At 47.3% G+C, this 24082-nt stretch overlaps 2 protein-coding genes across 2 annotated transcripts in view; one reads left to right on the plus strand and one right to left on the minus strand.

The window, feature by feature from the left end:
- Positions 1 to 9682, minus strand: part of LOC131204849 (interferon-inducible GTPase 5-like) — a 22754-nt gene extending 13072 nt beyond the window's left edge. The window contains exon 1 of the mRNA XM_058196473.1: positions 8024 to 9682. The gene's annotated coding sequence lies outside the window, so the exon portion shown is untranslated. The remainder of the gene's footprint in view (positions 1 to 8023) is intronic.
- Positions 7861 to 23662, plus strand: LOC131204847 (heat shock cognate 71 kDa protein-like). Its single transcript, XM_058196468.1, has 9 exons — positions 7861 to 8019; positions 12720 to 12929; positions 14995 to 15200; positions 16712 to 16864; positions 18204 to 18759; positions 20086 to 20288; positions 21644 to 21842; positions 21994 to 22226; positions 23137 to 23662. The coding sequence occupies exons 2-9, from the start codon at positions 12725 to 12727 to the stop codon at positions 23326 to 23328; spliced, it is 1947 nt and encodes a 648-aa protein (XP_058052451.1). The 5' UTR covers positions 7861 to 8019; positions 12720 to 12724; the 3' UTR covers positions 23329 to 23662.
- The last annotated feature ends 420 nt before the right edge of the window (positions 23663 to 24082 follow it).

Raw genomic sequence — 24082 nt, forward strand, 5'->3', positions numbered from 1 at the left:
GGGGCCCATTATCGGTGACTAGCACATCTGGGAGTCCGAATGTTGCAAACAGCCTGTCCAGGATCCGGACTATATTGTCTGTGGTGGTGGAGTGCATTAGGAATAATTCTACCCACTTAGAATATGCGTCCACCACCACTAGAAATGTTTTTCCGTGGAAGGGGCCAGCGAGATCCAAATGGATCCGAGCCCACGGTCCCCGGGGAGTTTCCCACTCCCGGACGGGCGCGGCCGGGGCTGCAGCCCTGGAGCCCTGGCATTGCGGGCAACGTCCTACCCACGCTTCTATGTCTTGGTCTAGCTTCGGCCACCAAACATAGCTGCGACCTAGGGCTTTCATTCTCCCTATACCTGGGTGGGCCATGTGTAGGCATTCTAGCACTTGAGATCGTAGGGCCGGAGGAACCACCACTCGACCCCCCCAGAGTAGGCAACCCTTATGCACTGACAATTCCCCTAGCCTGCGGGTATAAGGCAGAAATTCCGGCCCCACCGTTCCTTTCGGCCAGCCCCTGCGGGCCCAGTCGAGGACCTGTACCAAGATTGGGTCCTTAGCGGATTCTCGAGAGACGTCGTGCGCTGAGATAGGGGAGTTCGACTCCTCTATTAGAAGTACAGGCAGGGACGGGGACGGGTCGATGACCCCCGTAGGAAGGGGGCAGCGGCTGAGGGCATCTGCGTGTCCTATAGCACTTCCCGGCTTGTATTTTAGTTGGTAAGAGTAAGCCGCTAGGAATTCTGTCCACCGTGCCATGCGCGGTGACAATATCTGCGGGGTAGGGCGGTCACTGGCTAGCAATCCTAACAATGGCTTATGGTCAGTGATCAGAGAAAAGAAACGGCCATATAGATAGTCGTGGAATCTCTTGATTCCAGCGACAATGGCAAGGGCCTCTCTATCCAGCTGACTATAGTTCCGTTCAGCTGGAGAGAGGGTGCGGGAATAAAACGCTATGGGGGCCTCCGACCCGTTTGGAAATTGGTGACTGAGGACAGCCCCAACCCCATACGGCGACGCGTCACAAGTGAGTGTTAGGGGGAGCCTTTCATTGTACTGCACCAGGACTGCGGAAGAAGTCAGGAGCCGTTTGACAGCATCAAAAGAGGCTGCTGCGGCTCTAGACCAATTCCAGGTGGCGCCAGCATCTAGGAGGCGATGGAGTGGCTCGGCCACCGTCGCCTTATGGGGAAGGAATATAGCATAAAAATTTAGCAGGCCCAAGAAGGCTTGGAGCTCGGCCTTAGACTTGGGTGTGGGGGCTCTTCGGATCGCTTCAACTTTCGAGGGGGTTGGACGGATGCCATGGGCATCCACAAGGAACCCTAAGAATTCAACTTGGGGCACTCCGATATGACATTTGTCCTTCCTCAATTTCAACCCCGCTTGGCGGAACCGGCTTAAGACAGCTCTCACCTTGGTGACCAGTTCTGGGAGGTCTTTACCAGACACCAGAACGTCATCAAAGTACGGAATAACTCCTGGGAGACCATGGAGCATCCGCTCCATAAGTCCCTGGAATATTCCTGGCGCTACACTGACTCCAAACTGGAGTCGTGTACATTTGAAAGCTCCCCGGTGGGTGACGATGGTCTGAGCGAGAGCTGTGTCGTCATCCACCGGGAGCTGTTGATAGGCCTGTGCCAAATCCAATTTGGCAAAAACCTGGCCCTGGCCCAGGGAGTGGAGCAAATGCTGCACTACCGGGACAGGGTACGGGTTGGCTTGGAGTGCTTTATTTATTGTTCCCTTGTAGTCCGCACAGATCCGTATGGATCCGTCCGGCTTCAGGGGGGTCACGATGGGGGTTTCCCATTTAGCGTGATCGATGGGAACCAGAATACCCTGGGCTATCAGTTTGTCCAGTTGTTCGTCTACCCTCGGTCGGAGTGCTAAAGGGACCTGTCTTGGCTTCAATCTAATGGGTTGCACCTGGGGATCAAGCTGAAATGACACTGGTGTTCCATTATATTTACCCAGGGAGTCTTCAAACACGTCAGCGAATTCGCTGGCCAATGCTGACGGCATGTCAAGGGACGTGGCATGGACACCTGCCACGTTTAGGCCAAGGGCAGCGAACCAATCCAGCCCTAGTAGGGTTGGCAAGGCACTTTTAACAACGATCAGTGGTAATCTGCCCTCGAATTTCTGGTATGCCACCCGGAACCTGCCCATGCCCAAGGTTGGGATTGCTTTCCCTTGATAGTCTCGTAATGTCACTGAGCAGGGCTTGAGAGATCCCTTTTCCAGCTCCGGGACTAGTTGTTTCAGGGTAGACCAGGCAATAAGGGAGCGCGACGAGCCGGTATCCACTTCCATGCTGCACCGTGCCTTCGAGCTGTACCATCAGGTGTATTTTGGTGGTAGGCGTTGTGGAGGAGGCGAAACTGACGACATCGTCGGTTGAATCGGAAGCGGTAAAATAGGCACGTTGACGTGGCATCGGTCTCCGGGTTGGGTTCAGCGACTTGGCTCGCTCCGGGGTGTTGTCGCTGGACGGCAGGGTTGCCCTGCACACCCGTGCCAGGTGTCCCCGTTTCCCGCAGCGGCGACAAACAGCTGTTTTGAATTTGCAGTCGCCTCTGCGTGGTCTCCACCCCACCCCATGCAAGGATTTGGCAGACGCTTGTCGGTGACCCCCTCTCGCCGCCTCTGGCGGAGCTTCAGGCGGCACACGTCGGCGTCTTCGTCCGACGAGCCCCCCTGAGTATCATCTTCATGGTGGACTCCCAGGGGGCGATCGCTTGCTAGGTGTCCCCTCTGGTGCCGCTGGAGCTCAGCGGCCGAGTCATCGGCTAGTTCTGCAGCTCTAGCCTCGGATAAGGCCATTGGGAGATCTAAATCGTTCCGTGCCAGGAGGCGCCGTTGGAGCCTTATGTCTCGGACACCACAGACCAACTGGTCTAACAGCATGTCATCCAGAAAATCTCTAAACTCACATTGGAGGGCAGCCAATCTTAAGGAAGCCATATAAGCATTAATTGATTGTCCTTCCTTTTGCATGCAATGCCGGAATGCGTGTCTGCGGGCAATTCGGGAGGGGGCGGGCGCGTAGTGATTCTTTAATTTTTCCACCAGTGCTTCCCAGGTTAAGTCAAAAACTAGCTGTGGGGCAGCGAGAGCTCGAGCGGTACTGAACACTTCGCTGCCGCATGAGCTTAGGAAATAGCCCGTTTCCTCGCGCGGACAAGTCCGCGAGATTATTGGCGTGCAGGGCCCACTCGAACCTCTCAATGTACTCGTCCCACTTCTCGGACGAAGGAACGAACGGCGGAAAGATAGGTAGTGCACTAGCCATAACTAACGTGAGTCGGGCGTCTCTCTTGCCGCGTGGTATTTGGCTTCGCCAGGCGCTTCCTTCTCTGTCTGTAGCTCGGATCTTTAACGTCGGTAGGATCCCACCTTCGTCGCCAGTGTTAGATCCGAGTAAGGACAAAGGCGAGGCTGCCACAACTTCTCTTTATTGGCATTCAGTTAACTCAACTTACATTTCTAACCGTTCCAAACTAGTCACAACAACTTCTGAGGCGAGCGCTTGCCTTGACAGCTACACAAACAGGAGCTGTCAAGAGGGGAACCAATCACAGCTCTTCCTGGTTCCCGCTTTTCTTGTTGCCTGCGCTTTATCCAATCAGCGCGCGGCTAACCAGCTTTGCTGAGGCAGACAGGACGTAGCCGCGAGGACTTAACACCCCCTGTTTTGGCCGGCAAAGTGCTGCAGGAGGCCGTCCAGCAGAAGTGGTATTCAGCTGGTTAACACCGGTTCGGGTGAACCGGTAGCAACGATCGTGGGTGGGCCCACTCACCAGCGCTCCAAGTTGTGACTTTTAGGGTACGTTTTCGAGGCTGGGCGCAGGTGCGGAAGGCGCGCGAGCGAGCAAAGCTCATGCGCGGATAGCGCATGCATGCACAAAGCACACATGTGTGCAAAGCGCAGGTACCCACACGTGGCGAACTGGTGGTAAAGGTAAGTGAAACTCTAACCCCTGCCATTCTGGCTGAAAATGGGGCGTGCGGGGGCTGCGCGTAGCCCCCCTCCGCACCCCATTTTGGCCGGCAAAGTGCTGCTGGAGACCATCCAGGCCGAAAACAGGGCACGGGGGAGCTGCGTGTGCCCCCCGCACCATGTTTTGGTCAGCAAAGCACTGCAGGAGGCCGTCCAGGCTGAAAATGGGATGCAGGGGGGGGCCACACCCCATTTTGGCTACAAGAGACACCACAGACTGGTTCTTTGCTATTTCCAGGCCAGCCCAATGGGTCAGATTTAAGCACCCCGGGCGTCGAATCCGGCCTGCCAGCCTTGAGTTTGACACCCTTGAACAATAGATTTGGGGGAGTGGGTAAAAGGTAGAGGGGTCCCTGTGGATTTTACTCCGCTGGTCGTTGCCGATTATCGGGGACGGTGCTCATCTCTGTTTCAAGCCCTTTCTGAAGACACTTCCATGGTCATGTGGCCAGCATGACATCACAGTGTCATCAGCTTCCCACAGAAGTTGTACTTATTTTATCTACTCACATTCCCATGTTTTCGAATTACTAGGTTCACAGCAACTGGGGCGAGGACAGGAGCTGTAGCCTTATATAACAAAATGTGCCAACTCGACCATTATTAACTTGCCTGAATACCAACTTCGGGCACCGCTCTGCACGTCTGCCAATACCACCACACCATAACACGCAAGAGTCAAATGTGCTCCTTCCTTTTATCTGGCCCCAGAATACTACTTGGGTGGCCTCACCATATAACATGGTTTCTTGAGCTCGTCCGTATTAAAACAGGCGGACTTCAAGTGGTCACGTTTGAGAAAGATGATAGCAATAGCACTTATATACCATTTTATCGTGCTTTACAGCCCTCTCTTAAGCGGTTTAGAATCAGCGTCTCACTTCCAATCCTCTGGGTCCTCATTTTACCGACCTCAGAAGGACGGAAGATTAAGTTAATCTTGAGCCGGTCAGGATTGAACTCCAGACTGCAAGCAGAGTTAGGCCTTAATACTTCATTCTAAGCACTGCACCACTACAGTCTACATCTACCCCAGCACTCACAACTATGGCTCCACACACCTAGCAGAAAATTGCACCCACTTCTACTCGATCCTTAAGTTACTGCATTCATAGATATTTGAGGGTTCACATCATCCATTCACTTCCATTCTTCCGAAGTCGATAAAATGTGGACCCAGATTGTTGGGGGCAAGAGGCTGACTCTGTAAACCGCTTAGAGAGGGCTGTAAAGCACTGTAAAGCGGTATATAAGTCTTAAGTGCTATTGCTATTATAAGAGCTGTGGTGGCTCAGTAGTTAGAATGCAGCATTGCAAACCAACTCTGCCCACTGCCAGGAGTTCGATCCTGACTGGCTCAAGGCTGACTCAGCCTTCCATCCTTCCGAGGTCGGTAAAATGAGGACGCAGATTATTGGGGGGGGGGCGATAGGCTGACTGTAAACCGCTTGTAAAGTGGTATAGAAGTCTAAATGCTATTGCTATCTATCTATCTATCGCTATATATTGTCTTAGGGACAGTGGCTCAGTGGCTAAGACGCTGAGCTTGTCGATCAAAAGGTCGGCAGTTCAGCAGTTCAAATCCCTAGTGCCACGTAACAGGGTGAGCTCCCGTTACTCGTTCCAACTTCTGCCAACCTAGCAGTTCAAAAGCCCGTAAAAAAAGCAAGTAGAAAAATAGGGACCACCTTTGGTGGGAAGGTAACAGCGTTCCGTGCGCCTTTGGCATTGAGTCATGCCGGCCACATGACCACAGAGACATCTTTGGACAGCGCTGGCTCTTCGGCTTTGAAACGGAGATGAGCACTGCCCCCTAGAGTGGGGAACGACTAGCACATATGTACGAGGGGAACCTTTTCCTTTAGCTTATATATGTTGCCTTGTATTTTTGTTATGGATTGCACCAGTAGAGGCTAAACCAATTTCACAGTATACATGAGGTACAATGACAATAAAGGGTATTATTATTATTCTTTATTGGCCAAGTGTGATTGGACACACAAGGAATTTGTCTTGGTGCAGAATGCTCTGTGTACATAAAAGAAAAGATACATAAGATACAACACTTAATGATAGTCATAGGGAACAAATAAGCAATTGAATCATACTAGGAAACAATCAATATCAATATTGATAATATTTAATATTAGTATTAATATTAATCTTCAGGGTCAGCCTTGCATGCAGCATCTTGCCTTAGTCAAGCAGTCAGGTGACTAGGGATTGAGTTGACATAAAGTTTACTGGGAAAGACCCACTGCAAGTAACTTTTTCAGTGCCATTGTTAAGTTGGAACCCTTGCTAAAAAAAAATATGGTTTTAAGTCAAGGATTATCTCCATACTGTCCTAGATTTTTATTGTATTTTATTTATATCCCACCTTTATTATTTTTATAAATACTCCTCCTACTTCCTTACTCTTTATACTCGGCTTTGCAACTGGAAGCTTCGTATGTTATTACTGTTGTCTTTTGTTATCCACCCAATCCTAAACTCCCCAAGAAGGCTGGGTTCACACACACACCCAAAAATACTTTGCAAACATAAAACCACAACCAAGCAGCTGCTTAACCCCTGCCCAATTTCTCCTGGGTCTGGATAAGAATAGAATAGAATAGAATAGAATAGAATAGAATAGAATAGAATAGAATAGAATAGAATAGAATAGAATTTATTGGCCAAATGTGATTGGACACACAAGGAATTTATTTTGGTGCATATGCTCTCAGTGTACATAAGAGGGTAATATTTTATCTATAAGTAACCATATCAAATAGGTTTTTTAAGGGTTGTTTTTAGTTTTGTATTGTTGTTTTCTTTCTGTATTTTATTCTTGGCTGTACACCACCCTGAGTCCTTCGGGAGATAAATAAAAATATTCTGTTCTATTCTATTCTATTCTATAAAAGAAAAAGAAAAAAAACCTTCATCAAAGGTACATTTACAACACAAATGATGGTCATAGGTTGCAATTTAACCCTGAATAGAATAGAATAGAATAGAATAGAATTTTATTGGCCAAGTGTGATTGGACACACAAGGACTGTCTTGGTGCATATGCTCTCAGTGTACATAAAAGATACCTGCATCAAGGTACAACATTTACGACACAAATGATGGTCAATATATCAATATAAATCATAAGAATTGCCAGCAACAAAGTTACAGTCATACAGTCGTAAGTGGAACTAGATTGGTGATGAAAACGATGGGAAGATTAATAGTAGCGCAGATTCAGTAAATAGTTTGACCGTGTTGAGGGAATTATTTGTTTAGCAGAGTGAAACTCGAGTGTTGGTTTCACAGTGAAACCAACAAGGCTCCACGTTTGTCCTTCTACACGCTTCCCGTGCCCTCGACCTCCTTTTGCAATCCCCTCCCTCTCCCCCTGCACCCGAATAAAATTAGAAAGTGAAGTCAGGGGGGCTCTCAGGGAAAAGGAGGGGGGGGCGCAAACGTTTCCAGCGGGGGAAGCTTTATTTGGAGACGACGAGCGGGTCCTCCCCCCGCCTTCCTCCTTCTCCTCCTCCCCCCGCGCGCGTGCAAGGGAAGCGCGGGAACGCGCCTTTCCCCCCAGCTTTCTTGAACGTTCCAGCCTGTTCGGCCCGGGGGGGAAAACGGCGGCCGCGGGAGCGCGCTTTTTTTGCAAAAGCACCGCCTTTTGCAATAAGGCCGGCCGACCGACAGAACCGACCGGATTGGACGAGGGAAGCAGCCAAGTCGAGAAGGTTCTGTAAAGTGTCCGGGGGGGGGGTGAGGAGGAGGAGGAGGAGGAGGGAATGTACTAGAAGGGGCGGGGTGGGAGCGGGGCTCTTGGCCTATAAAGTCGGGCAAGAGGCGGACCGTCGGGTTCGTTAAAAAGTGGGGGTTGCAAGAAAAGCGTGCGCGAGAGGAGCGGTTTTGGGGTTTTTTTCTTTTGCACGGCGGGTTGCGAAGAGCCCAGCGCTTTTTGGGGGGGGTTAATTCGTCGAAAAGCGGATTGCAACCGAAGCGCGAACAAAAAAACAACAACAAGGTACCGTATTCGGGGCGTGCAAAGTTGCTAGGAGAAGGAAAATCGCAGAGGCTTCGGCAAGGCGTTGCATTGCATTTAATTGCATTGCATTTAATTGCATTGCATTGCATTGCATTGCATTGCATCCCCCAAGAACCGTGCAAGGGTCGTGAGCCGGCCGCGGGGTTTTTTGCTGACCTCTTCTTCTTTTTCTTTTGCAAAGTGTCGGTTTCTTCCCCTGCCCGTGCAAAAAAAAAAGCGCGGTGCGTAGGGCTTGGTTCTCGCCGCCTTTTCCGCGCGCTCCCGCCCCGGGTTCAACTACTTACTGCCCCCGCCCGGCTTGGGAATCGCCCGCCCCGCCTGTCCCGCTTTGGCTGCCAGGATCTCGTTCCCACGACGCGCCAGCTCGGTTGGGAAAGTTGCATTGAGTCGGGGCTGTTTTTTGGGGTTGCTTTTGTGGGTTGTTTTTTTTTTCTTGCACAAGTTGGGCGTCCTGGGTTGAAGCCAAGCCCGTTTGCTTGGGGAATCTTTACGGGTTAGAAAGTTGGGGCTGGTTTCGGGAGACGCGTGTCGTGTGAATGCAGGCAAGGGGGGGGAAGGAGTTTTAGGAAAAAGGGTTGCCCGCGTTTGCTGCGGTCTTGAGGAATCAACATGGGCTGTTGTGTTGTGGGTGGAGGAGAATAAAATAAAGAGGGCAGGGTTGGCTGGGCCAAGGATCCTTGTGCGATAAAGAGGGGGAGACACGGAACGTGGGGATGGGGCGAGAGAGAGAAGAAAGCCTTAAACGCGTGCGAGCCTTATTGACACTTTTCGCTGGAAACTCCCCGCTTTTCTTTTTTTTTTTGGACACGTCGGAATCCCAACGATTTGTTCCAGAGACTTTGAAAAGTGTGGGGAAGGGGGTGCCACATAAACTAGTAGTAGGGGCCCCCTAGATTCCCACCCAACGGGGGGGAAAAGAAAAGGGGGAGGTGGTGGTCTTTGGCTTGCAGCCTTAAGGGAAGAGACGGTTTAATTGCAAAGCAGATTTCTTCCCCCCCCTCCCCTTTTTGCACGCAGTTGGTATTTTTGCTTTGCAGTCTTTAACCCTTTGGCTGCCCTTCCTTGCTGAAGAATGCAGAGGAAGCATCGAGAAGGTCTGGTCCCTGTCCGATGGGAAGCTCCCCCCACCTACCCACCCCACCCAAAAAAAAGGGCTGGTGTCCCATGGTGGTTGCATGAAGCCTGAACCACAGTCCCCCCCCCTCTCTTTTTTCTTTTAAATCATTTTGAGTTCAAAGCATCTTGGTCCCTTTGCCCAAGTCAATTTGTTGCTGGAACTGAGCGGAGAAAGTGAAAAAGGACAGGAGAAAGTTGGAAAGTGGATCTCATTCCTTGTGAACCAAAAAATTTAAAAAAAAATCTATATATTTTTTTTTAATATGGATTGATTCAGAAAGATCAGCCCTGGTCGGAATAAAATGAAACTTTGCCTGGAACTGCTTGGAGGCCCCTTGAAATCGATATTTTAATTCATAAGTGAAGAGGCAGAGAGAGATTTGATTGTGCCATTTGTCTTGGGGAAGGGGAAAAAATGGATTTTTTTTTAAAAAAAAATAGTAACTGCCTTATCCTCTCATTCCACTTAAAGTCTTGCCTCTCTTTTGAAATTTATGACTTGTTTTTTAAGTTCAGAGCCTGAATGGCAGGCAATTGTCTTCATTCTTTCTGTATTACTTAAAGGTTATTTTTATGACGCAGTTAAGCCAAGAAAAAAAAATTCCATTGGAATAAGCCTGAATCAATGGAAAAGGAAGCCTCTATCCCACCAGTTGTTTGGACTTAAACTTTTTTTAAAAAAAGGTTAAAAGATTTGGGGCGAGGTGAAGACCTGGATTATGGTCTTCTTCCTACAAAAATAAAACTTCAGAAACTTAATGGTAAGGTTTTCTTTTGGAAGTAAGTCTGTTGCTTTTGAGTGGTATTGATCAATGGCACACAAAAGTCTAGCAATTCTATTTCCATAGGAAAATACTTTTTTTTTTCCACCCTGATCCTTTGACCTGGTTAAAACTAACTTTATCAAAGAGTAAATTAGGAGGACTTGATTCTTTATAACATCGAAAGGTTTTCCCACCCTGGATTCCAGGATTTTTGCTGCATCTTTTAATTCCTGAGGTTAAGTCCCAAAATTGAGTTTAAAAGTCTTGAAAATAGTCTGGGGATTCGGCCCTGTTGATTATTTCTTTAAACCAGAAGTCTTCAAATTTGGCAACTTTAAGACTTGGGGACTTCAACTCCCAGAATTCTCCAGCCAGCTGAATTCTGGGAGTTGAAATCCACAAGTCTTAAAAGTTGCCAAGTTTGGGGGACCCCTGCTTTTTAAACCTTCCTATCTGGATTGGGTGGGGGGGGCTGTTTATGAAAGACCTACCAAGAGATCTACAAGTTTCTTTCCAGAAACTTGCCAGCAATACAAGAAAATTTAATTGGGTTGAAATGTCTGGAGATTTTCAAGACACCGTTTGTCTTAAAAGTGCTTTTTTTTCATCTTCTTCTTCAAAAAGCAGCTGGACTTTTCTTGAGGTTTGTTTTCCTTTTGAAAAGGTTTTGCTTCTTATCCCAGAACCGAAGAAGAAACTTCTTAGATGAGAAAACATTTTCAAAGGAAAAAAAATATACTTTTAACCTTTTCAAAGGAAAAAAACCAACCAAGAAAATCCAGTTGCCTTTTTTTTTTTTTTTTTTTAAACTTTTTGGGGGGGGTGGGGTTGTCTAGTTTTCAGAATTAATAATGCTTTTTTTTTTTGGTCTTTTGAACCAGGGGTAGGAGCCAGGGTACTTCAGATAAATTGCAGAATTGGCTGCCTAATCTTGCTGGAGCTCTGTGGCTGATCAGAATTGCTGCAGCTGCATTCCCCAAGCCAGCCCACTAGTGGAGTTCTAGAAAATTCTTTCCTGTTCTGGAAACAGGGTTTGGTGGAGGGGGGGGGAGAGCCTGAAGCCAAGTCAGTGGCGTAAGTCTTTTTTTTTTTTTTTAATGTAGTCTCTGGCACAGTAGAGCTGGGTGGGGCTGTCCGCTCTTGAGGGTTTCTCTTCCCCCCTCCTCATATCTTATCTTGGTTAACTCAACAGCATTTTTTAAAAAAGCTGCTTCCCGCTCAGAGCAACATTTCTTGGAAGCTGCAAGTTAGATCTTTGCACTTGCTAAAAGTCGTCTTTATTATTTTCCAGCTGGCAGGGCCAACTAACTAGTTCTTCCAACAAACATCACACTTTTAAAGAACCATCTGTAGCTTCATCTTAACAAGTTCTGGCAATTGCCTTTTTTCTTAGCTTGCCTTTTTAAAAGCATTTTCCTCCTTTGCCGTTTTTAAAACTTGGCAGGCAGGAATAATTTAAGGACAGCTAGGTTTGTGTGTGTGTCTACAATTCACTTCTTTAAACGACCTCCCTTTCTCTCCCCCCCCTTTTCAGTGAATTCAGAAGACAAGGGATTGCGAGCATGTGCAGAATACTTTGGCTTTTTTAAACCCTTGCACAGTTAAAATGAAAAGCTTCAGTGGCTTTCCTGGATTTTTTTTTTTTAACTGTTATTTAGGCTTTCTGATTTTTTTTTTAGCTCAACTACCAGTATAGTTAAGTAAGCCAAGGACTGCCATGTGCAGTTCTGAATACGTCCTGCAGGGGGGGCAAGCCAATAAAAATACTTAGCACATGCAATACATTTGCTGCACCATAGCAAAACATGATTCATAAGAGCTCTCAGGAATTTAAGGAGAAAATGGGAGAATTGAATGGCTGCTTTTTAAAAGAATATGAGACTTGTGAAATATTTAATCCATATCTTATCCCTCATCTTGAAGACTTGGCCCATGTTGCATCTAGACTGAGTTTCTTAGCCTATTGTTTATCCTGGAATGAGAGATCCCTAGATAGACATAAATGGGAGTGATTTTTCTCATATAAATGAACCCTTAACTTTGGCCTAAATTACAAAAAAAAAAAAGATTATTTTGTCTTGCTCAAAAGTGAATCTTCATAAATACTGTTCTCTTCAAATCTTTGTGACAATCCATAAAATTGTCTGCTAGTTAGCAAAGGTGGGTGTAGAGCAAGCCTTGAAATTAAAAAAAAAAAGATTTTTTTTTCTGGCCATTCCTGTTTCTAGAAGAAAAAAAATGGCTTACCAAAAGAAGCCTTTAATAAACCCAAGCCAAAGAGAAACCTGACACTAAGTGAATAGTATTTTCTACCTAGAAAACATCATTTAAGTACTAAAATTGCATGGTACTAAAGCTGCTTGCTTGCTAGCCAATTGGGCTTTGCAGAGCATGTCAAAAGCATGCTTAACCTTCCATCTGCAGTCAGGCCACTGTTGTTTGTTACCAGGCTGAGAAATGAAGTGCTCTCTTGAGAATTCCATCATCATCTTTTAATGACCCCTTAATCCCTTGCGGAGTGGAATCAGGGCAACTGAATAGAACTAGCAAAGTGTTTACTGGCCCGATGCCCTTCCTGTTGCCAATGCGGAGGTGTTTTTTTTTTCTCCCCAGCACAGATATTCTCAATGTGCCCAGAGAGAGAAATATCTGCCTCTACCTAGGATCGAACTCACAGCCTCCTGATTGTGAGGCGAGAGCACCACCTCTAGGGCCATTGCACCACTTGGTTGCTCTCTTGAATGCTGCCTTGAGAACTCCCGTTCTCCTTTTTAATCTGTGGCGTGCCTCTTTTTGCAGGCAAAATGTCCAAGGGTCCAGCTGTTGGCATTGATTTGGGGACCACCTACTCCTGCGTAGGCGTTTTCCAGCATGGCAAGGTGGAGATCATCGCCAACGACCAGGGCAACCGCACCACGCCTAGCTACGTGGCTTTCACAGACACCGAGCGTCTCATTGGTGATGCTGCCAAGAACCAAGTGGCCATGAATCCAACCAACACTGTCTTCGGTAAGAGGGGGAAATTGGGCCTGGTTCTGCCAGGACTACCAGGAATTGAGGCCAGATGGCTCATTGCTGCGCTTTTAAGCCTTATGGGAGTGACCAATCATCTTCTGGCCTTACTCCCTAGTCGTCCTTTTTGTTTCAGCTGCTCTTGCCTTCTGGCAGCTCTTCGCATGCCTAGGAATAGGCTCCTCCTGTTGCTCTGCCTCTCTGCTGTCCACCTCGAGGCTCCGGAGTCCGCACATCACTCCCATATGGCGCTGGCCCCATCTCTGCCTCCAATGCAGAGCCCTCATCCAGGCCTTCCCCTGACTCCAGGACTGGCCCATTGTCCTTCCTAGCCTCCTCACTGTCCAACTCTGCTGCCAGGTCCGCAGGTGGACCACAACAACTCAAGCAAACTTGAATGAAAAGCATACATAGCGATTGCACTTCATAGTGCTTTGCAACAGGGGGCCTCCAACCTTGGCAACTTTTAAGACATGTGGACTTCAACTTCTAGAATATGAGTTGAAGTCCAGGAGTCTTAAAGTTGCCAAGATTGGAGACACACACACACACACACACACCCCGCCTTACAGCATTCTGTAAGCACTTTATACAACTATCTAGGTCCTCCTTTTCCCGACCTCGGAAGGGATGGAATGCTGAGTCAACCTTGAGCCGGTCAGGATCGAACTCCTGGCAGTGAGCAGAGTTAGCCTGCAATACTGCATTCTAGCCACTGTGCCACACCACCACATACCAAAAAAGATGGTACCCAAAATCTCTCATAAACTGGGGATCTTTGCTGTTCTCTGAGCTTGGTTGTTTTCCCACAGACATTTCCTTACCAAACTCGGTAGCATCATCAGTACCAGAAAGGGAGTGGGATTTGCTCTCGTTTTATATACTAGTAGGATTGCCTTGTCAGTATTGGGAATGGACTTGTTTCCTTGATTGGGCTATTGAGGCTTGTTGGGAACCAACAAATCCACTCCCACCAACACCGACAAGGCGAGCCACTAAAGACCAAACTCCGCTCCCTTCTAGCACTGGTGATGTTATCTAGTTGGGTAATGAAACGTTTGCAAGAAAATCACCAAGCCCGGAGAGAACCAGGGACCCAGCAGTTCAACCCTGAGCCACAAATACTTTCTTATCTTAATAAACTCTCAGGAGCTTCTTGATAACGGACAAGGGCAGCAAGTTTCCACAGTGTTAAGTTCTGTGCAGAAGTTCCCAGCTTAATGGCTTTTATTAAAACCCGGCACCAGGACTTCATGCCCTGTGGTCACCAAGCTGCAAGACTTGACCTTGGATGGGTGGCACGTGATTTTCTGGGATGGGAACCGAAAGTCCTGAGACTTTTCACTGATAAGAAAAACTTTCACAGCCAGATATTCCCTCCCACCTTTATTCAGCAAACAGGTTAGCTCAGAAAGAACTTAAAACTTAAACTTCCCTTACAAACCTGTCACTTCTTGATAATACAATGTCTCCCACATTGCCACCCCACTGGCATGATAAGATAGCTTTTGGGTTCCTTGTTTGCTTTTCGCTGTTTAATCAATCTGGGGAGGGGCTAAGCCGAGAAAAAGGGATGCAGTGGCTAAGACGCTAAGCTTGTTGATCGAAACGTCGGCAGTTCGAATCCCTAGGGCCACGTAATGGGGTGAGCTCCCGTGACTGGTCCCAACTTCTGCCAACCTAGCAGTTTGAAAGCACGTAAAAAATGCAAGTAGAAAAATAGGACCATCTTTGGTGGGAAGATAACAGAATTCCGTGCGCCTTTGGCGTTTAATCATGCCGGCCACATGACCACGGTGATGTCTCTGGACAGCGCTGGCTCTTATGCTTTGAAACGGAGATGAGCACCGCCCCCTAGAGTCGGGAACGACTAGCACATATGTGCAAGGGGAACCTTTATCTTTAACCCATAAAAATCAGACTTAAAACACAAATGTGGAACTTGCTCGTCCCTTCTAAACCATGGGCCTCGTAACATTTGAGAGACTCTGGCACTTTGAGGTAGGCTAGGTATGTCTTTCTGAGGAAGTCCTCCAGTGTTTTGAATCTTCCCCGTTCTCAGATGCCAAGCGCCTGATTGGCCGACGTTACGATGACCCGGTGGTGCACTCCGACATGAAACACTGGCCTTTCCACGTGATCAATGACGGGGGTCGTCCCAAAGTCCAAGTAGAGTATAAGGGTGATATGAAGTCCTTCTATGCTGAAGAGGTCTCCTCTATGGTGCTGACCAAGATGAAGGAAATTGCAGAAGCTTACCTGGGCAAGGTGAGTTGGTACAAGGGCAGCCTTCTCAAGCTTTGTACGTATCTGGCGTGCAGGAGAAACGAAGTAGAGGAGACATTAATGCAGTATACAGGTAGTCCTCTACTTAAAACAGTTCATTTAGTGCCGGGATAGCTCAGGCTACAGAGAAGCCTGTTATTAGAACACAAAGCCTGCAATTACTGCAGGTTCGAGCCCGGCCCAAGGTTGACTCAGCCTTCCACCCTTTATAAGGTAGGTAAAATGAGGACCCAGATTGTTGGGGGGGCAATAAGTTGACTTTGTAAAAAAAATATACAAATAGAATGAGACTATTGCCCTATACACTGTAAGCCGCCCTGAGTCTTCGGAGAAGGGTGGGATATAAATGTAAACAAAAAAAATAACGGCACTGAAAACGGTGAGTTAGGACCATTTTTCACACATGCCACCGTTGCAACATCTCTCAGGTAATCCAAATGCAGTCAACTGGCTCGTATTTATGACAGTTGCAGTGTCCCGGGGTCATGGAATTCGCGTTTTGCAATCTTCTCACAAGCTCTCACCGGGGAAGCCAGGTTCACTTAACAACGGCAGTTGTTCACTTAACAACCATGGCAAGAAAGGTGGTAAAATGGTAGAAAGTCCACTTAACCACTGTCTTGCTTAGCAACAGAGATTTGGTGTTCAGTTGTGGTCATAAGTCAAGGGCTGCTTGTATACTCTGTCCCTTGTGATAAAAGTGGAATTTTTTATCGGTTCAAAAACGAAGGAACCAGACTCTTGTGTGGTGCAAATTATGTTCTATCCCAAGAAGAGGGATGGGGAAAAGCAGAGGTTTTTGGAGGATAAAAATGCCGCATCTTGGAACTTTTGGATCCTATTTTTTAACTTAAGACAGGGGTCTGATAACTCTTGGAGTTGAAGTCCACAAGTCTTAAAAGAGCCAAGTTTGCAGACCCCTGATTTAAGAGAAGCAAGGAAGTTCCAGTTGAAAGTTTTAACGCTTGCAAGTGGGAACTGCTTATGGGATGAATAGAATAGAATTTTTATTGGCCAAGTGTGATTGGACACACAAGGAATTTGTCTTGGTGCATATGCTCTCAGTGTACATAAAAGAAAAGATACGTTCATCAAGGTACAACATTTACGACACAATTGATGATCAATATATCAATATAAATCATAAGGATTGCCAGCAACAAGTTATAATCATACAGTCATAAGTGGAAAGAGATTGGTGATGGGAACTATGAAACGATTAATAGTAGTGCAGATTCTGTAAATAGTCTGACAGTGTTGAGAGAATTATTTGTTTAGCAGAGTGATGGCCTTGGGGAAGAAACTGTTCTAGTTGTTCTGGTGTGCAGTGCTCTATAGCGTCGTTTTGAGGGTAGGAGTTGAAACAGTTTATGTCCAGGATGCGAGGGATCTGCAAATGAAGACATTAGTAGTGAGATTCTGTTCATTTCCTTGTCTGAAGTGACGCAGAGTTATTTTTCACTGACCCGATCTCTCCTTCCCTCGCGTCACAGACAATTACAAACGCCGTAATCACAGTCCCGGCCTACTTCAATGACTCTCAGCGGCAAGCCACCAAAGATGCCGGCACCATCGCAGGCCTCAACGTCCTTCGCATCATCAACGAACCCACGGCAGCAGCCATTGCCTACGGGCTGGATAAAAAGGTAGGGATGTGGTGGTGTTCCTACATGGGATTGATTACTTTTAGAGAGAGTCCGGAAGGGAACTTCGGGAGATCTCCGAAGATCTGCTAAGAATTTCTCAATTCCCCTTTTTGAAACTCTTTTAGGGGTTCTTTGGGAGTTGTCGACCGTCCCACGCAGTTCATTCGGCAAGACTCCATGGGGCAGTTTCGTTTTCTCAGAGTACAATGTATTGAGCTGGCATCAATGGTGGCATTCAAATTTTTTTACTACCAGTTCTGTGGGCGTGGCAGGGGAAGGGTACTGCAAAATCCTCCTTCCCTCCCCATTCCTGGGGAAAAGGATATTGCAAAATCTCTGTTCCCACCCCACTCTGGGGCCAGCCAGAGGTGGTATGTGCCGGTTGTCTGAACTACTAAAAATTTCCGCTACCGGTTCTCCAGAACCTGCTAAATAACAACACCCCTGGCTGGCATGGATAAGGAAGTATCAAACCCAATTCTAACGGGTCCCCATGCAAACAGCATAATTCAAATCAAATCGAGTTTATTACAGTCAGTCAAGAGACCAGAACAAATGAAAACACGCAAGGGCTATCCAGTTATAAATGCTAGAATAATAAGGTAATAAATAACAGGTAAAATCACAATTTGGCATCCAGTCTTTCAGTTACACACAGCCGAACTACAGCATAATTAAAAGTCCCATCCTCCAGACTGTCCCACAGTCCTTTATTTCCTCTAATCCAGGGGTCCCCAACCTTGGCCCTTTTAAGACTTGTGGACTTCAACTCCCAGAGTTCCTCAGCCAGCAAAGCAAAGCAAAGCTGGCTGAGGAACTTTGGGAGTTGAAGTCCACAAGTCTTAAAGGAGCCAAGGTTGGAGGCCCCTGTTCTAATCCACTATGTTTATTTTGTTTGGGTAACGGACTCGACTTTCCCAGCTACTTAGCCTTCAGGTGTTGACATAGTTGCAAGCTTCCAATGGGCGTTCTTGCATTCCTTTCGTCCCCCCTCCCCATATCTCCCTTACATTCCAATCATTCCCTCCCTCCGTTGCTTCTTGCCTGTCTGAACAGGGTTGGCCATGTTTCAGCCAGGACACCCATGTTCTAACAACTGAAGTTTGGGTTTTTTTAACGGCAAGATGAATTCATTGGCACTTAAGCAGATCCTGATTTGCTAGATTAATCAGCTTAAAGATGCAGACCAAGGTACCTGCAGAGTACTAGCAGGGAGAATTATCTCCAGCATTTGAGCCAATCTTAATCTACTTCGTATAGGTTGTCGTGTCATAGGATATGGACATGCTCGCAAAATCAGTTTCCCGTTCTTAATTAATTGGGTTCTTTTGTTTTTCAGGTGGGTGGCGAGCGAAACGTCCTCATTTTTGACCTAGGCGGTGGCACCTTTGATGTGTCCATTCTGACGATTGAGGATGGCATCTTTGAAGTGAAATCGACTGCCGGAGACACTCACCTGGGTGGTGAGGATTTTGACAATCGCATGGTCAACCACTTCGTGTCGGAATTCAAGCGCAAGCACAAGAAGGATATCACAGACAATAAGCGGGCCGTCCGGCGGCTGCGCACAGCTTGCGAGCGGGCCAAGCGCACGCTCAGCTCTTCCACCCAGGCTTCCATTGAAATTGATTCCCTCTATGAGGGCATTGACTTCTACACTTCCATCACCCGGGCTCGCTTTGAAGAGCTGAATGCTGACCTCTTCCGGGGCACCTTGGAGCCGGTGGAGAAGGCTTTGCGAGATGCCAAGTTGGACAAGGCCCAGGTCCACGACATTGTGCTGGTGGGGGGCTCCACCCGCATTCCCAAGATCCAGAAGCTTTTGCAGGACTTCTTCAACGGCCGGGAGCTTAACAAGAGCATCAACCCAGACGAAGCGGTGGCTTATGGAGCAGGTAGGTTTCATAGAAAGTGGCGGGGTGTTGTGACTGAGTAAGAAACACAGTAGTGGGGACCTTCTGCAAGTTCTTCAGAAGATTGGCTACAAGTGGGAAGACCCCATCGTTCTCTTGATGGAGAAGATTTTAAAAAATGACCCTTGTAAAGGTTGTGGTAGACCCACAATTATGTCAGGTGTGCGGGCTCGTTGTCTTTCCACTTGGCTGGAGAATACCAATAGAGTTCAGGGAAACATCCATTTTGGGAGACTACCTTGTTCGTGATATGCGAAGGCATGGTTGGTTAAGCCGTGCTTTATTGATTATAGGTAAACTCGTTGTATGGTGTAACCCAAGGGGGTGGGTACAACCTTGGCAAATTTTAAGACGTGGACTTAAATTCCCCAACCAGCTATGCTGGGAGTTGAAGTTCACAGGTGTTAAAGTTGTCAAGGCTGGACACACCCCTGGTATAAATGGAGAAGAAACCTAGTGATTTGTTGAACGTTTATGGAGATCAAGTCATCCACGTCATGGTTGTCCCAAAGGTGCTTTTTCAAAAAAAAAACAACTAGACTTAGTTTTTCCTTGAAGACGTTTCGCTTCTTATCTGAGAAGCTTCTTCAGTTCTGGAGAAGCTTCTTGGAAGACAAGCGAGACATCTTCAAGGAAAAACAAAAGCTTTGCATTTGGTGCTTCCTAGGAAAAGATCCAAGTTAGCTCTTCTAGGGGATGTAGGGTTAAATCAGTGGTTCTCAACCTTAATGCAATTCCCCACGATGTGGCGACCCCAACCGTAAAATTACTTTCGTTTTGAATTTATCGTGCCTGAAGCCGTATCGGCTAGCGATCTGGACTGCTTGCGATTGCTTTGAGGACGGAGGCATTAAAGCGGAGACTCCTCCCCTATTAAGTTTATCGTGCCTGAAGCCAGATTCGGCTAGCGATTGGGAGTGATTGCAGCTGGCTTGAGAGGGAGACATCAGAGCAAAGATTTCTCTCTTTTTTAATTCATTGCGCCTGAAGCCGAATTCGGCTAGCGATTGGGAATGATTGCAGCTGGCTTGAGAGGGAGACATCAGAGCAAAGATTTCTCTCTTTTTTAATTCATCGCGCCTGAAGCCGAATTCGGCTAGCGATTTGAAGAACCTGCAGCTGGCTTGTGGAGTCAACCATTGGAGCGCGATTCTTCGACTTGCAAACATACTTCCCATATATCCGATGGTCTTAGGTGACCCCTGGCAAATCGTCATTCGACACACACACCCCAATGGGGTCGCGACCCACAGGTTGAGAACCGCTGGGTTAAATCTTGACCACTTTTCCTCTGCTTTGCTCTTCCAGCTGTCCAGGCTGCCATCTTGTGTGGGGACAAGTCTGAAAACGTTCAAGACCTGCTCCTTTTGGATGTGACCCCACTTTCCTTGGGTATTGAGACTGCAGGCGGGGTGATGACGGCCCTCATCAAGAGAAACACTACCATCCCCACCAAACAGACCCAGACCTTCACCACTTACTCCGACAACCAGCCTGGAGTACTTATTCAGGTAAGCAACGTTGGATCATCGCAGGATGGGGCTGGTAATGGTAGAAGAACATACGGGGTTGATCTGCTACCAAGCTGAAGACCTCAAGAAGACATAGATGGAAAAAAGAAGATGGATTAGAACAGGGGGGTCTCCCAACCCTTGGCAACTTTAAGGCTGGAGGACTTCAACTCCCAGAATTCCCCAGCCAGCTTTACTCTGGGAGTTGAAGTCCTGGCTTAAAGTTGCCAAGGTTGGAGACCCCTGGATTAGAAGACATAGATGGAAAAAGAAGATGGATTAGAACAGTGGTCACCAACCAGTGGTCCGTGGACCACTGGTGGTCCACGAGCAAATTTTGGTGGTCCGTAGAAAAATTATTTGCATTTTTATATTGCACTAAATATTATTTATCTTTTTAAAAAATTCATATTACTGGTCCTCAGGATTTAAAATTATGAATTTAGTGGTCCCTGAGGTCTGAAAGGTTGGTGACCCCTGGATTAGAAGACATAGATGGAAAAAGAGGATGGATTAGGGTGGTTCTTGTTTTTTCCAAAACTCACGAGCTTTGAGCATGCAAAGAATGAGAGTTTTCTGTTGAGCAGGGAAATCCACCTGTAAAACCAGGTGGAATCCCGCCTTTTATCTGGTTCCATATTTGCAAAGTGATGTAGCTTTTGAGGGAAGGGATAAAACAGTTGTGTAATCTCATTCAGCTTTTGGTGCCAAGTCCAAAAGAGGTTTTAGTGTTTCAGGTGGCAACTTCGTGTTAGACGGGTGATGGCGACGATGATTTCATGCCATCAAATCATTGTTAAGCAGCCACTTAACCTTTCTCCATGACCATCTAAGCTGATCTCTGAGCTCTTCCAATGGCGCCTTCATCTCTACCTTAACTAAGGCGCAGTGGTTAGAATGCAGTACTGCAGGCTACTTCTGCTGACTGCCGGCTGCCAGCAATTAGGCGGTTGGGTTCTCACCGACTCAAAAGTTGACTCGGCCTTCCATCCTTCCGAGGTCATTAAAGGGAGGACCCAGATTGTTGGGGGCAATAGGCCGACTCTGTAAAGCCGCTTAGGGCTGTGAAAACAATGTGAAGCGGTATACAAGTGCTGTTGATCAATCTATCCACTTGGCTGCTGGCTGTCCTTTTCTCTTCGCACCTTTCCAGACATTGTAGTCTTCTCCAAAGAGCCATAGTTTTGTCACCTTGGTTAAGGAAGCCGTAAAATAGTTGCTGGGTTGAAGGCTAAGATTCAGGCCATCCCTAAAACCAAACTCTGGATTCGACAGTGTTTTCTTTTTATCGATTATGTGGGTTGGCAATAAGGGTCTCAAGCTTGACTTCCTACCCTGTTTTTTTCTGCCCACAGGTGTACGAGGGTGAGCGTGCCATGACCAAAGACAACAATTTGCTGGGCAAGTTTGAGTTGACGGGCATCCCGCCTGCTCCTCGGGGGGTTCCCCAGATCGAAGTGACCTTTGACATCGATGCCAATGGTATCCTCAACGTGTCTGCGGTGGACAAGAGCACGGGCAAGGAGAACAAGATCACCATCACCAACGATAAAGGTGAGGCGTTGGTCCGTGGACCCAGTCGGTTTTTCAGAAATTTGAATCCCACCCCAACCAGAAGGTACCAGCTTTGGAAAAGGGTCGTACTCAGCGAACCCCTGGTGTGGTTTCAATCTCCCGATAACTCCTCTTTCGCTTTTCACCCTAGGCCGTCTTAGCAAAGAGGAGATTGAACGCATGGTCCAAGAAGCCGAACAGTACAAAGCTGAGGACGAGGTCCAGAGGGAGAAGATAGCTGCCAAGAACTCCTTGGAGTCTCTGGCCTTCAACATGAAGAGCACAGCAGAAGATGAGAAGCTGAAGGACAAGCTGTCTCCAGAGGACAAGCAGAAGATCCTGGATAAATGCAATGAGGTTATTTCCTGGCTGGACAGGAACCAGGTGAGTGAAGGGAGCAGGGATATGGCTTGTGGGTGTTGGTTAAATCAGATCTTTCCTGTTCAGTTGCTTCCATGGGGGTTCTTCACCGAGCTGTAGGATCTCAGACTTTATAGTTGTTGTGACCCAGGCCCAAGTCGGTAGTATTAAACGCAGTCAGTTCAAAAACAGACTTTATTAGAACAGCTGAGAATTAACTCATCCTCAGCATAGTCCAAATTAAATCAAAACAAAATTCTTCCTAACACAATTCTTCAGTCTTATCACCAACCTTGGTCTCTTGGCCCTACTCCCGAATCGTCCTCTTTGATTTCGCTGCTCTTTCCTTCTGTCTGGCAGCTCTTCTCATGCGTGCCTCTCTGTTGTCAGGCAATATGTATATATTGCCTAACAGAACTCAGAAAGACTTGTGCCAATCAATCAAGCAAGTGCATGTAATATCGCGTTTCCCCGAACATAAGACCGGGTCTTGTGTGTGTATATGTGTGTGTGTGTGTGTGTCTGGTTATTCGGGTTTTCTCCCGCGTAAAATTAGAAGTGTCTTGGCAACGTTTCGACGAAGTCTCATTCGTCGTCTTCAGGCTTCAGCTTCGTGCTTCTGGGAGCAATGTGTGATCGCAGCAGTACACAGTATGTACATACATACACACACACAAGACCCGGTAGCAGTACACAGTATGTACATACATACATACATACATACATACATACATACATACATACATACATACATGCACACACAAGACCCGGTCTTATTTTCGGGGAAACGCGATATTACATGCACTCACTTGATTGATTGGCACAAGTCTTTCTGAGTTCTGAAGTTCGGTTTCTTGTTAGAAGATAAGACTTTTAATTTTCTACTTGCTTGCATTCAAATTTTCTCATCCCTCCTGTTTTTCCCCTTCCTCAGATGGCAGAAAAGGATGAATATGAGCATCAGCAGAAAGAGCTGCAGAACGTTTGCAACCCCATCATCACCAAGCTGTACCAAGGAGCCGGAGGGATGCCCGGCGGCATGCCGGGTGGAATGCCTGGGGGCTTCCCCGGAGCTGGAGGAGCTGGAGGCGGCTCTTCTGGTCCCACCATTGAAGAGGTGGATTAAGCTCCTCCCTCTTCTGAAGCGTCCTGCAAGAGTGACGGGTGGGTGAAGACTTAAGAAGAAACGCAACGCATCTTCCAGAACGAGAACCATCGTTTGGTTCTGCTTCATTTCAGCTGTTGCCTCCGGGCCTGTTCAGGATGTCTCTGTGTGTCTTGTCTCTTTTTGTCTCTGCCTTCACACAGCTTCCTAGCTTTGCTCTCTTCTTTCTCTTCCCCTTCCCGCCTTCCTTCTCCACTCCGTTAATGGAGGGACGCCTCTCTCCTTAACTGCCAATTTGAGACTTCCAAATGAACGTTCATGTGAATAAATTATTGCACTTCGGTCAACCCGCCAACTTTGTGCCGCTGTGGTTTTTGTCTTGTCTTCGGGAAACGACACGGTGTCCATGCACGCACAGCTAACAGCCGTTGGGGGTGGTGTGAAGCAATTGCACTCGAGAGTTGGACGTTATCTGAGGCAGAAGGGAGGGCTTCTGGCACCACAAAGAGCCGTGGGGAAGAGAAGTCCATGATGGGCAACATCTCCTATCCCACTGGTTTAAAGCAGGGGTCACCAACCTTTTGGACCTCAAGGACCATTAAATTCATAATTTTAAATCCAGCGGACCACTAATATGATTTTTTTAAAAAGATAAATAGTATTTAGTGCAATATTTAAAAAATGCAAATAATTTTTCTGCGGACCATCAACATTTTCTCACGGACCACCACTGGTCCAAGGACCACTGGTTGGTGACTGCTGGTTTAAAGGGTCT

This window comes from Ahaetulla prasina, chromosome 10, assembly GCF_028640845.1.
Source record: "Ahaetulla prasina isolate Xishuangbanna chromosome 10, ASM2864084v1, whole genome shotgun sequence".
In the NCBI taxonomy this organism is placed as follows: Eukaryota; Metazoa; Chordata; class Lepidosauria; order Squamata; family Colubridae; genus Ahaetulla; species Ahaetulla prasina.

Excerpts from the sequence above, each read along its gene's own strand:
- LOC131204847 (XM_058196468.1), top strand. The coding sequence starts at position 12,725 with ATGTCCAAGGGTCCAGCTGTTGGCATTGATTTGGGGACCACCTACTCC. Across the intron at positions 18,760-20,085 it reads AGCGGTGGCTTATGGAGCAG|CTGTCCAGGCTGCCATCTTG; the intron begins GTAGGTTTCATA and ends TTGCTCTTCCAG. Across the intron at positions 21,843-21,993 it reads CACCATCACCAACGATAAAG|GCCGTCTTAGCAAAGAGGAG; the intron begins GTGAGGCGTTGG and ends TTTTCACCCTAG.